General features: G+C 35.8%; 1 protein-coding gene across 1 annotated transcript in view; it reads right to left on the reverse strand.

Moving 5' to 3' along the window:
- Nucleotides 1-14333, reverse strand: part of eRF3 (eukaryotic translation release factor 3) — a 217588-nt gene that overhangs the window by 88311 nt on the left and 114944 nt on the right. The window contains exon 8 of the mRNA XM_090411395.1: nucleotides 8022-8168. Coding sequence (XP_090267521.1) covers nucleotides 8022-8168 — 147 coding nt within the window. The remainder of the gene's footprint in view (nucleotides 1-8021; nucleotides 8169-14333) is intronic.

The raw sequence follows: 14333 nt of genomic DNA on the forward strand, positions 1-14333 counted from the left end.
AAAAAAAAACTTTTTGATAATGTTACTTAGCATTCTGGATCCCTTTCATATACCTTTTACTAAATCTTCTTGAACTTATAATTAAAAAGTTTTGCTCAATTGATTGTGTTACCACATCTGCATTGTTAACCCTTCTGATACAATAGGTAAGTATTCTATGAATAAATCCCTATTATCATTACATGAACATCTCCCTGAGTCAGAAAATACCGTGAGAAGCAACACTAACCATTATTCATACTAGCATACCTTTTATTGAATTCATTAATCACTAACAACTGCCTCTGACAATCCACTCCACTCATTCACCACTCTCAGGGCAAAACACATTGTCCTAATGCTCTTGTTAGCCTTCATTATCCAGGTGAGATCCTATCTCTTCTTATCATCTGGTAAAATTTTTTCTATCCTATAATATTCCTTTAGTAACATGTTACTTTCACCATCCACCTTTTCTACCTATCAACAAAACATTAACTCAAAACTAGTCTTGTAGATAGTACTCCACAAACTATTCATCATTTTGGTCACTTGCCCCTAGATCATCTACCACTTCATTCCCAAGAAAATCTATTTGTCCCCCCTATGCAATGTGCCCTCTCAGCTTCAAATCACTATAAACCATCATCCACAAATCCATAACCTGATCATTTTTCTGTATCTCAGCTACCTCAACATAATAAGAAGTGTATAATATTACACTCTGCCACATTAAACTTGAAACCATTATCCTTTCCAAAATCTGTCAGTTTATTTAAATTATCCTGCAGAATATCAACATTGCCTTTAAATAATGTCCTCTAGAGTTTAGCATTATCAGCAAACAACTGGACATTTCCCATCATATAATTTCTAATATTATTAGTGAACAAATTAAACAGCAGCAGCCAAGGTGTGGATCACCTACCTTCTGATTCTCATACACCATATACTAGTTGATGTTTATTTACTCATCAATTACTCTCTTATCCAAAGCTGAATGTTTCTCATTTGTTAAATTTACACAACAGTTCTGCGCAGTATCAGTGTAGCAACTTCCCTTAACCAACTGGACAATCTTTATTGTAGAAAGCAAGTAAATTATCTTACACAAATCTGTCCTGCTTCCCTTCCCTAGAGTATTATATTTCTACCCACCTATTATTAAATTCTTCTGTTACCCAACTTCTTCAATACCTCAATCACTACTCCTGAGATACTGATAGCACTATAATTTGCTACCTGTCTTGAAAACTTCAGTAATGGAATTTACCTTCTTTCCCCTCCTTGGGAATGCTGCCAGCGCTAAAACTTATAACAGCCTAGTTAGGGATACTGCCATTTCAACCACACTTTGTCATAACACATGGCAAATAATCCATCCTAACTCATGCTTGTATTCATAATCAGGTTTTTTAATATCCTATACTATCAATCTATCTATCTATCTATCTCATCTCCAACCGGATGATACATTCTTGAAAAATGATCACTAGGTAATTATTTCATCTATCTCTTCCTAACAATATGTATTCATCACACAGTGAAAGCATTCTTGGGAATTTCCTTTTCCTTGCTTGGCTTATTTCTAATTATGATTTTGCCTTCGTCATTGGTTATTACCCCTGCCTATGATTTGTATTGCTTGTGAGCCTGTTGTTCACATTTCTTTATATTCCCTTCACTTTTTTATTTAATTATTATTATGTTGCAGTTTTTGCCTAATACTACTACTCATCAATTTAACTTTAAAATCACCAGATTTATCCTCCTGGCTATACAATCTTCTCTCATATATCCCTTAATCATTTCCCCATGCACTGCCAACATCTCTAAGTTTCTTATTTCATAGCACTATTCTAGGATGGCTCCTGAGTTTGCCATAAACACAGGGTGTGCACTTCCAAACATACTGCTTTTTAACTGAAAACTCTACATGCTTAGCCATCTCCCAGGTTGAGACTAAGTTCAGCCTTGCCTACTGGAGACAAAATAGCTACATTGTTTACAGACAAAAATCTCTGATGTTGCAAGATTAATTACACCTTAGTGCATAAATTCCATTTCTTAGCTTATGTGTTCTTTCCTTCTTCCAATTTGGGTTCCCATAGTTGAATTTTTCCAAATAATTACTTCCTTTGATCATTGCGCTAACTTGCCAATGCATGTCATCTGCATCTCTCCTTTATTTCCATTCAGCAATCAACTAATTTTATCCTGTTTAGTGCATATCATATACAGTCATCCCTCGACTTACGTCCGTGATCCCATAAGGGAATAAATAACATTTTCAGCTATACTTTTGAACAAGATGCAAGCTAGTATAAGGTAAAGCATGTACAGTGGCAACAGCGCTTTCAGCAGCAACCTCCCTCTGCAGTCAGCATGTTAAACACAAAATCAACAGTTCCTCTGTTGATTTTGTGTTTGAGAAATAGGTTAGTTGTGTATTTATCGTTAAATATTTTGTGATGTTTTGTGCAACTGGCCCCTACAACCAAAAGCACATATCCCTTAGCACTGTGACCATAACTGCTAAGACACTAAGTCTCTTCAACATGATGAAGGAGAAAGCAAAACCCGATTATGACTACGGATTCAGTGCTTCTTCCAGATGATTCATGAGATTCAAGCAGCATTTTGCAGTGCATAATGTAAAAATGTATGGGAATCTGCAAGTGCTGAGAAGGCTGCCAAGAAGTTTGTGGAAAAATTGGATAAAATTATTATGGAGGAAAATTATCTGCCACTGCAAATACGTAATATGGATGAGACGTCATCGTTTCAGAAAAAAATGTCCAAGCAGACATTCATCCACAAAAAAGCTAAAATCTTTACCCAGTTTCAAAGCTCTTAATGCCCATGTTACGATTCTGTTATGGGTAATGTGGCTGGATATAAACTGAAACCATTTGTGATATGGCACAGTGAGAATCCACGAATCTTCAAAAACATTAGGAAGCATACTCCCAGTTCATTATCGGAGCAATAAGAAGTCGTGGATGACTCAAAAATTGTTTAAGGCTTATTATCTAAGGAGAACTTTTTCACAAGCTATTTCTGCTACTCTGGAAAACATTCAATATTTATCATGCTATTAAAAATATTGTTGTGGCTTGGGACAATGTGACCTCTCAATGACATATGGAAAAAGACATTAAAAAGGTTTGTACATGATTTTGGAAGTTTGTAATAGTGGGCCTAGCAAACAATCTGAATCTCGAAGTGAATGATGACGACATAATTGAACTCATAGAAAGTTCCCCTGAAGAGTTGACCAACGAAGAATTAGTCAAACTGGAGGAACAAGTGTTGCAGAAGAGGAAAACCAAGAAAAAGAAGAGGGAAAAGAGAAACAGGAGAGGTAATTAAACAATTTACAGTGAAGGACTTTGCAGAAATGTTCTTTGCAGTTAGTGATGTTCTCAAAATGGCTGAAGACATGGACCCCAATGTTGAACGCTACTTAATAATAGAAATGAAAGTACATGATGCGTTTGCTTGCTATGAACAAATTTATGATGAAAAGAAGAAGAGGAATAAGCAAAGCACATTGGACATTTTCATCAAAAAAAAAACAAAGGTTACACAGAAGAGCCACAACCTGATCATTCACACAGGGAAGGTAATAAAGATGTGATTGTGGAGGAAGATTTGGGTGATTATTCTCCTGTTTTAAAGTAGCGGTAATACACAGTACAGTTTTATAATAAGGTTTAAAAATTAAAATGACAGTATACTTATTACAGTTAAGTCCCTAACCCCTATAAAGCTGTTGATTTAACGTATCGACTTATGTCCTGCCAGATGGAATGGAACCCGGATGTAAGTCGAGGGATGACTGTACTTCTGAATATCTATTCTTGTTGTAGTTCTAGTACTGTCAACAATAATCTCCATCATGTTCTCTACTATTCCTCCCTGAAAATACAACATTCCTCCTTTATCTATATATCCTCCTCGAACAACAACCAAGTCTTAATCACCACTTATCAAAAAGAAGGACAACTTGACATTGATATTCAAAGATAAGAACTAATCTAAGAAGATGTTTGAACTAAAAGGGAAAAATGAAAGATTAATTAAATAATTCAAAGCTAAAATAATAAGATAAAGACACCAACCAAGGAAGACAGATATATATGCAGGATTGATAGAATTTCTTTTAAACAATAGACCAGCTGAGGAAATTAGCAATTATTTGAGAAAATATTTGAACACCTGTTAATAAATCTCACTGTGTTGATTATCAATATCCTGTTCACTTCAGATACAAAACAGAGCTTCTTTGCATAACACTAATGTTATCCTCTTCTCTCACCTGGTGGGATAAGCTGGACTTATCCCACAATGAATCTCACTGCAAATCTGTGACATTTTATTGTACTGAAATGGTTTCTCCAAATTATTTACTATTTTTATTTTATTTATTTTTTTTAAGTAGCCCATTTTGAAGAAGTTAGTGGAAGAGATGTACATTTAAAAAAAAAAATCATATTTATCATCTTTAATGATTCCTAGCTGCTGCTGTTGTGTGATGTTGCAATATCCAAAAATGGAAGTTTGTTTTCATTTTCAATTTCCAGCATGATTTTTAGCCAGTTTAGACAATATTATCCTCAAATATCTATTACCATCTGACACTACAAATCTCTACTTACACAGTTTCAATCATCTTTCATTACTTAGAAAAGAAAGTTTCATTACCAAAAATACAGCTGAGTAATGAGCTCTCCACTAATACCGTCTAGTGGCAATTTATACCTGAAAAAAATTGAAGTTTTGTCACAAGTTACCTCAAATACCACTTGTATGGTGGCATTACATGGATATTTTTTACTGTATAGAAACATACTCAAGACCTAGAGGATTTCATTTTTTCGTAACAACTGTCACCTCAAGTTTTGCTGAAAGCTGAAAAAGAGAAAACTTCTGTTTTTAGACATTCTAATTGAAAAGAGAGAGGAAAGTGTTGTTAGATGTCTATAGGATGAAAACCCATACAGGAAGATAATTATTATTATTATTATTAATACGTGACACCTCCAAGGAGTTCAAAGACTCATCGAGGGAGGGCATCTACTCTACAAATTTTCGTCTCCACCATTTAATCTACAGCGAACTGGAACTGGAAGAACAAATCTGAAGGCATGGATAACATCTGGAAAAGTAAAGTGATCAGTCTGAAAACAAAACTAAGGGTACTGGAAACATGCATCTTCAGCAGTGTACTGTATGGATCTGAAACGTGGGTAATAAATAAAGAATCAAGAAAAAGAATTTTAGCATTTGAAAGAACTTGTTACAGGAAGATTCAAGAATAGGATGGGTACAGAAAATCACCAATGAAGAGCTCTATCAGAAGATACAACCAAAACAGAATCTAATGCAAAGATTATAAAACAGAAGCTGCAATTATTTGGACACATATCTAGAATGAGTGAGGACCAGAAGATAAAGACATTTGTGTTTGGTATTTTGGATGGTTTAAACAGAAGAGGTAGACCATACAGAGAATGGATAGATGATATAAAAGACTGGTGTGGAATGGGTGTACAAAAACCACGACACTGTGCACTGGACAAAGAAAGGTGGAAGAAGATAGTGAAACAGGCATCAGACATCAACAGGCAGTGAGTCCATGGTTCGTGATGATGATCTGGCACTACCATCATCACCTACACCATCTACTGCCGACCACCACTTGTACTTTTTGTCTGTAAATTGCATATGTTTTCAAAGCTGATACGGGATGAAAAACCTGAGTTTCCATATAAAGATTCCTCTCATCATGACGAGAATCTAACTTAGGCTTTTACCAATCGAAGGGAAATATCGATAGCCATGCTAAATTCTTCCAGCACTCATAAAAGCTAGGAAACATCACAACCTTAAAAAAAAATCTAGCTTCTACAATCATTACAGATTAAACAAAACGGAAAAATGAACTTTCTTCAAAATAGCTACCTGAAAAAAAAATTACAAAATACCATTCTCTGAGAACCCAATTTATATGATAACAAAAACAGATTATAAAAGTTACATTTCATTTATATTCCTTACTGTATACAGATAAGTTTGAGACATATAATGCATTTTTTTAAAAACTAATCAACATTAGAACTACTTTCAAACAATTCCATATCTTACAAAATTTTTTGTGTGCATTCAGGAAAACTTCATTTGAAAAAGGACTTCTTAGTGATGTGTAATATAATAGGAAAATTATGTAGCCTCACTTCACATATTTTCTCCAGAATATCATGAAAAGGTGATCATCCACCTTGATGTTTTGCCTAGAAGACAAATCTGCTGCAAGGATATTTAAGTAATTCTCTGAGGCATTTCTATCACTTAGAACCTTCAATAAGAATCAAGACTTGTGTTATATGATATATGGAAGTCTCTTATACAACTATGAAACTTATCAATACCTCCAATTAATGATTAAGAAGGCACGTAAACAATGAATGGTTTACACATATCAAATTCCTGACATATACCCTCAAGAGGTGTACAGGATATGATAATATTAGATGAAAAACTTACATCATTACTAACTTCCTATCTATCCTATCTATAATTTTCCTCCAAATCAATCTGTTACCTGTCAAGACTCCAACATTATCAGATCTTATAATTCTATCTTCTAAAGCACTTTTTACTGTATCAATCCACCTATATCTTGGTCTTCCTCTGGGTCTTTTTTCCTGCCAACCTGGCAGAGAACACTTGTTTTGCTAATCTTTCTTCACCCATTCTGTTCAAGTGACCATACCACCTGAGATTAGCTCTGCTAACGCAATCCTGAATGCTAACAATGTCAAATTCTTCCCTAATATTCTCATCTTTAATATGATATTGATGACATGTGTTCATGCCTCTAATCTTTCTTAGGACTCTCATATCTGCAGTCTCTAGTCTTTGGTCAAACACTTGACCAAAGACTTCTGACCCAGCTCTCAGATCCATAAGTTAAAATTGGTTTGAACACTGTCTTGTATACAGCTAATTTAGTGTTTTGACTAATTTTTCTCTTATTCCATATAAATTTATTCAGTTGACTTCCTACCATACCAGCTATGTTGATTCTGTTGTCTATTTCCATATTTAATTTACCATCTTTGCTAAAAATCATGCCTATGTAGCTGAAATGTTTCACTTGTTCTATAGGTTCTCCATTCACAATGCAGTTGGTATTTTCAATGTTCTGCCTATCTTGTTATTGCTGATTTTCATATCAAATTCATTACAACAGTCATTCAATTTAAGTCTCCACCAATAATTAGTTCATCAGATTTGGCAGTGATGGCATGGATGAATGTTTACAATTGTGCAAAATTTCTATGCTCATCAGCAGGAATCCTGGCTGAGGTGCATAGCAGGAGATAATGCACACAGGTGAGGTCTCTGTGGCAATCTAGATGCTCATCAGATGGTCAGAGATACAGTCAACTTCAGTAATGCAGTCCAGTAGGCACTCACAGACTGCTATGATTACTCCATTTTTCTTGTGCTTGAGTATATCAGCCAATTCACAGCTTCAGCTTCTTTGGCCTCTGCCAGCCTTGAGCAGGAAACCTTGTCCACGTGCCACCCTTATTGGGTGAGGTTGGGGCTTGTTGCTTGCAGGATACTCCCTAACTGCACTGTGACCGTCTTGTCCATGACAGTTGGGTTTAATGCATGATGATGATGTGACTTTGGGAGACCCCGACTGGCTTGTCGAAGAGCCTGCATAAAATGCATAACATTGGGGGGGACTGCATAAGATGAAATGAAATAGCAAAATAGGAAGGATTCATCCCTAGTCCTGGAGTACTTTAATGGTATTGGGGAGAAGGCACAAGAAGAAAAGAAAGAAGGAAAAAAAGAAAAAAAAAAAGGGGAGGGCAATCTAAAGATAATATAACAGATGTATACATTTGTTATATTATCTGTAGAGTGGTCTCTCCCTTTCTTTTTTTCCTTTTTTCCTTCTTGCTCGGAATAAGTTTATATAATTGGAAATATTCAATTCAAAGAACTGAAAAATCACTTACCTGTACCATGGACATGTTTTTTCATCTGCTAAATCTCTTAAGAAAGCCCCAGTGAGTCCTGAGCATGGCATAAACATTAAATCAGTTTTTGGATTAAAGCCACATTTTTTAAGATAAGGTATCAGCTTGTCTCTACATTCAATATACCTAAAAATATATAAAACATATTACTATATATAAATTTATATTAAGATCTTATTTACATAACAAATGAAGTATCATTTAAAACAAACGACCACATGATGGTACACCCAAAATGTAAGGTATGAATAACAAGTTAAAAAAAGGAAGTGCTAACATCAATTGTTAATAACAGCTGCTCCGCAATCCTTTTTTTTAATAGGGAGAAAAGCAGCTTTCATTAATAGGAGATTCCTGTTCATTCATCTATTCCTTAAAAGCTTTCAGACAAAGGAGTAAGGGCAACCAAAACTATGCATGGCTTTTTTCTTTCATCTTCTGCAAAAATTTCACTACAGCTCATAGAATCCCCAAATCTTAATACTGTTTTTAACACTGACCTTTCAAATGCATCCCCCCCCCCATCCCAAAAAAAAAAAAAAAAAAAAAAAAAAAAAAAAAACTGATGCAGGATATACAGCTTGAATCTTATTAACCAGACTTCAATAACAGTAATCAAGAATCATGTTAAAACTTCCTTAAATATGTCTCGAAGGGGAATAATTTCTTCCCCATTTATTTCTAGACAGAAATCAGGATTGCTTAAGGGTCAAAGCTAGATAACCGAGCCAAGACCTCCACATAACTCTTAAAAAAATGCAGAGAATAGATTAGGCCTTCTGACCTAATGACTAATTCTCATCTTCAAAGCAGTGCACCGTATGAGCAGTTGCCCACTGGATACTTAATGAACAAGAATGGGCTGGCAATTTGTGACTTAGCCAACCAAATTGTAGTCTATACTGGCAAAAAAAAAAAAAAAAAAAAAAAAATGATAGTACACAATTTCACACCAGCTGGAGTACTGCCTGGTTAAATCAGGATCCTTGCTGTTTTTGTCAAGGTATCAGGGTGAACACTGAACAGTCAACTAATTGAACAAACTCAATGCCAGCACTAATACCATTTTCGAATAGTTCAGAATACAGGAGTATACAGAGAATTTGAAGGTATCATCAGTTAGTTTTAAGCAGGATAAAAATGAATAATGAAAAGAAAAATATATAAAAAAGTTTTTAAAAAGAATTAACATTGAAAATAACAAAGTGCATCAAAATTTACCACAAGTAAGTCAGCAAATGTCCTAAGAGAATATGTTGTAAATGAAAAAAGTGCATAAGGTTTGTTTTCATGTAGGTAGAATGAACAGAGTGATTGAAGCAGTAGACATGAGTAAGTGGGCAAAAGAGTTGGTAGCAGTAAAGAAACAAATAATTCAGTTAGTAACAAGGGTAGTAGGATCAAGTATGATGAGTTCAGATGACGAGCAAAGGTTATGAATGGTAAGTTAGCAGAGCAGTGTGAGGAGAAAAGAGTACATTTTGTGAACATATTGGATGAATGGAGCTGTATAAGAGACGTACTACATTTAAATGATATGGTGTGAGTCAGCCGAACAGACTGCTGTGAGAACAGAGTAATGACTGCAGTGAATAGAGATCCGAGGAAGCAAGAGGTGACATGGAAGAGCAGGAAAGGTAGGGTATGAGAGCTAGTGAATGGAAAGGTGAGCAGCATAAGTGAAGAGAATGAGAGAGAAGGAACACAAGACAAATGAGGAAGAGGTGGGAAGAAAGTTCAGGATGGACAGGGAGATACTCTGTGAGAAGTATAGATGCTGCATACAGAAGTGGATGTGTGAGCGATTAGAACAGACCCAGATAGCCAAGGATGAGGAGGACAACATTTAAGTCTGCGGGAGGGATAGGATTGATGACAGAGAGGAATGCTGGGAGGGGGAAGGAGTTGAAGGAGTGGTGTGTGGGACTTGTTATAGAATAAGAAGAGGAACTATTATGCTTCTTTAAGAGTATCAGAAGTATCCAGAATAAGGGGAACAAAATTGCTATGTTGATCAAGTTCCTAACTGTAAAAAATTGTTGGAAGTGAGACATGGTTGGATGAAAACGACATCCTGACAGAAATGGAGATAAAAGGGATATGATATTTTTCATGAAGACAGAGGGCAGAAAGGGAGGGGTGCTGTTGAAGGTTATAGAGAAGTTATGCCAATCTAAAGTGGAAATGCAAGGAGTAAAAAGTGGCAGCAGTTTTGAGGCAGTATGGCAGGAGGTAGAGGTGGATAAGATGAAATATTTAATTGGGTGTTGCTATAGACTTGGAGGACAGTAAGGATATGTACAGTCAAATTAGTCTAATGAAGAAAAAGGGAGGGAGGAGGTGCTTAAGGGTCAAAGCTATATAACCGAGAGGAGACCTCCACATAGCCTTTAAACAAATGCAGAGAACTGATCAGGGCTTCTGACCTAATGTGCAATCCTCACCTTCTCATGATGCACCCTGTTAGATATTTACCTGGATACTGAACGAACGAGGATGGGCTGGCAATTTGGGATTTAGCCGACCAAACTGTATTCTTATTGGCTTAAACCAAAATGTCAAATGATGGTACAACATGACAGAATTTCATGCGGGCTGGGGCTTCACCAAGCTAAACAAGGCCTGTGTTGTTTTTGCCAGGGAATCAGGAAAAATAGCAAAAAGTCAGCTCCTGGAACAAATCCTAAAACCTACCCCAACTCAATATCACCAGGGTTCAAGATTGGTACTATCAACATAAGAAGCCCGAATGGCAAAGAAATGGAGCTAGCTGAGGAATTGGATAAGTACCAGCTCGACATAATAGAGGTGAATGAAACAAATATGACAAAAAACTGGCGAGATCTTTCTGAGCAATAAATACAAAATGTTATATTCAGGCATTAACAATTGGGGAAAAGAAGGAGTAGCCATAGTATTCAACACTAAATGCAAGGCTAATCTTCTTGAATGGCAGACAGTCTCAAGTAGTGATGAGAGCAATACCAGAATGGGGAACTGGACAATGAGACTATAATTTGTGCCTATGGTCTCACAGAAGTTCTACTAAGGTAGAAGTGGAGGAATTTTTTGATGCTTTAGAGAAAGCAACTGACACAATGAAAAAGGAAAGGTTGGTCCTCGTTGGGAACCTAAATAGCAGAGTAAGAAACGATTGTCAGACATAAAAAATATTTTGGGAAAATTTGGGGTAAAGAGCAAAGTTAGTAATAATGGCAAATACCTGTTGGATTTCTGCTCAGGACATATACTGGTTATTACCAACACAATGTTTCAACATAAAAATGTGCACAAATTCACATGGAGAGGAGAGACGAGGAATAAGAAAAGTCGCATTGACTATGTCAGGGCTGTCCAAAACACGGTCCACGGGCAGCATGCAGATTTCGTGTGGCCCGCTTATGGGTTTTGATTTTCACAAGCGAAAAAATAAAATAATAATTTGAACCGAATGCATATTAGATATTTTAATTCTATCACTAATTGATAATCTCAATGTTGGTTATTTTATTTGGTGTTTTAAATCACTATATACCCACGTGTTTATCAAAATTACAGGTGTCAAAGAAGCGTTCTTACACTGTTTTGTTCTAACGCATATGCTCCGCTGCTCACAGGTTACGTGAGCACGCGATTAGTGTACAATTAGTGTTGTTCGTTTGTTCAGTTATCGAGGTTGTGTCGCTGCTGCTCACTAAATTACTAGATATGCATTTGATGCAGTCCTCGGATTACCTAAGGTTGGACAGCCCTAGACTATGTTATTGTTGATAGTTATGTTTTCTCCCTGGTCCAGGACACCAGAGTGAAAAGGATTTGAAATTGGAAGTGATCACTGTATCACTGTTTAGTCTTGAGCAGGATAAAATTGAATTTCATATTGAAAAGAATAATATGTAAGAAAGTTTTAAAGTGAATAAAAGTTGAGCAACTCTCAGATGTGAACTGTAGACTAAAATACATAATTAAACAAACATAACAGAAGACCAATTGATGAAAGAGTTTGAGAACAAGAACCAAACCTTGAATATTCAGTGGCAAGCCCCGAAGTAAACACTGATTGATTCAACCAGACAGGCATGTGGTGAAGCTATCTGTAAGGGTAGAAAAATCAGAACTCCATGGTGGACACAGGAAGTTAAAGACACAGTGAAGTAAAAGAAGAAAGCATATCAAAAGTTCCTGGCAAATAAGTCAGCTTGTGAATACAGAGACAAATGCAAGAATGCTCGTAAAACTAGCTAAACAAAAGTCATGAGAAGATGTTGCCAAGAACATACAAAATAAATATCAGGAAGGTGGCAAAATATTCTGGAGGCTGTTGAAAAAGTTCAGAAATGGAGGAAAGAGTGCTGTAAAAGGAATTAGAGATGATAAAGGACATGAAAACTGGAGAAAATTATATCCTTGATGTATGGAGTAATTACTTCGAAAAATTGCTAAATGAAACAAGCAGTGACAGCACAGTGGTAAAAAACTGCTCAACAGGCATGCAATCAAGAATATATATCCATACTTGAAGTAGAAAAAGCCACCAAAAGCCAAAAATGTGGAAAAGGCAGAAGTTGATGATATTTGACCAGAAATGCTCAAGTATGGAAGTATAAATGTCTTGCAGCATCTGCACTGCACAGTTCAGAAGGCCTGGACAGAGGGACAAATTCCGGAATGATTGGAGTAGCTCTCTCATAGTACCCATATATAAAAAGGGAAATAAAACTGAATATGAGAATTACAGAGGTATTTCTTCAGTGAGTGTTCCTGGTAAGATTTACGCAAGTATACTGGAAATATAACAAAGATCTGTATACAAGTTTTGTAGACCTGCAAAAGGAATATGACAAGGTGCCAAGAGAAAAGCTACTGAAAATGTTAGTTATATGGGGTCAATGGGGCATTATATCAAGCAATACTTAGTCTTTATTTGAGTTGAAAGTCAGCAGTTAGAATTGAAGGATGTACAGGATGATGGTTTAACGTCACTACCGGCCGAGGTGGATGAAATAGTGAGACCAACTTCCACTTCTTATCGATGTCATTCAATAGTAGTTACAGAATAGTATCCAGATTTATCTGGACGTATATATATATATCCTAGCTGGTTGGGGAGTAATGTTAAATCTGACAAGGATGTACATTATTCCCTCTGTTATTCATTATCTATATGGATCAAATGATGAAGGAAAGTGGTATTAAATCTGATATCAAAATTGGAGATGTCAAGGTCAGCTCTTTGCTTTATGCAGACGATGTTAATCTAAATTGAATAACGGTTGTAAGAGATGTGGTATGAAGGTCAGCAATAATAAGACAAAGACAATGAAAACAGACAAGCATTGAAAATATCAATTGCATTGTGAATGGAGAACCTACAGAACAAGTGAAACATTTCAGCTACTTAGGCACAATTTATAGTGAAGATTTTAAATTAAATATGGAAATAGACAAAAAGAATTAACAAAGCTATCATGGTAGGAAGTCATCATCAAATTTCTGACATGTACCCTCAAGGGGTGTACAGGATATGATAGTACTACATGAAAAATTTACATCATTACTAACTTCCTATCTACAATTTTCCTCCAAATCAGTCTGTTACTTGTCAGGACTCCAACATTATCAGATCTTATATTTCTATCATCTAAGGCACTTTGTACTGTATCAATCCACCTATATCTTAATCTTCCTCTGAGTCATTTTCCTGCCAACCTGGCAGAAAACAGTTGTTTTGCTACTATTCTTTCCTCACCTATTCTGTTTAAGTGACCATACCACTTGAGATTAGCTCTGCTAATGCATTCCTGGATGCTGACAATGTCAAGTTCTTTCCTAATATCCTCATTTTTAATATGATATTGCCATTGATGCCATCTGTTCACGCCTATAATCTTTCTCAGGACTGTCATATCTGCAGTCTTTGGTCAAGTGTTTTATTTCTGATCCAGCTCTCAGAGATCCATAAGCTAAAACTGGCTTGAAAACTCTTGTATACAGCTAATTTACTGTTCTGACTAATTTCTCTCTTATTCCATATGAATTTATTGAATTGACTGCCAGCTTTATTGATTCTGTTATCTATTTCCATATTTAATTTACCATCTTCACTAAAAATCATGCCTAAGTAGCTGAAATGTTTCACTTGTTCTATAGGTTCTCCATTCACAACGCAGTTGGTATTTTCAATATTTCTGCCTATTTTCATTGTCTTTTGAATGCTGACCTTCATACCATATCTATTACATCAATTATTCAATTTAGTCAGAGAATCTTGCAAACTTGTAGCAGATATAT

Source organism: Typopeltis vanoorti, chromosome 21, assembly GCF_054136105.1.
Source record: "Typopeltis vanoorti isolate ZY-2024b chromosome 21, IOZ_Tvanoo_1.0, whole genome shotgun sequence".
Lineage (NCBI taxonomy): Eukaryota > Metazoa > Arthropoda > Arachnida > Uropygi > Thelyphonidae > Typopeltis > Typopeltis vanoorti.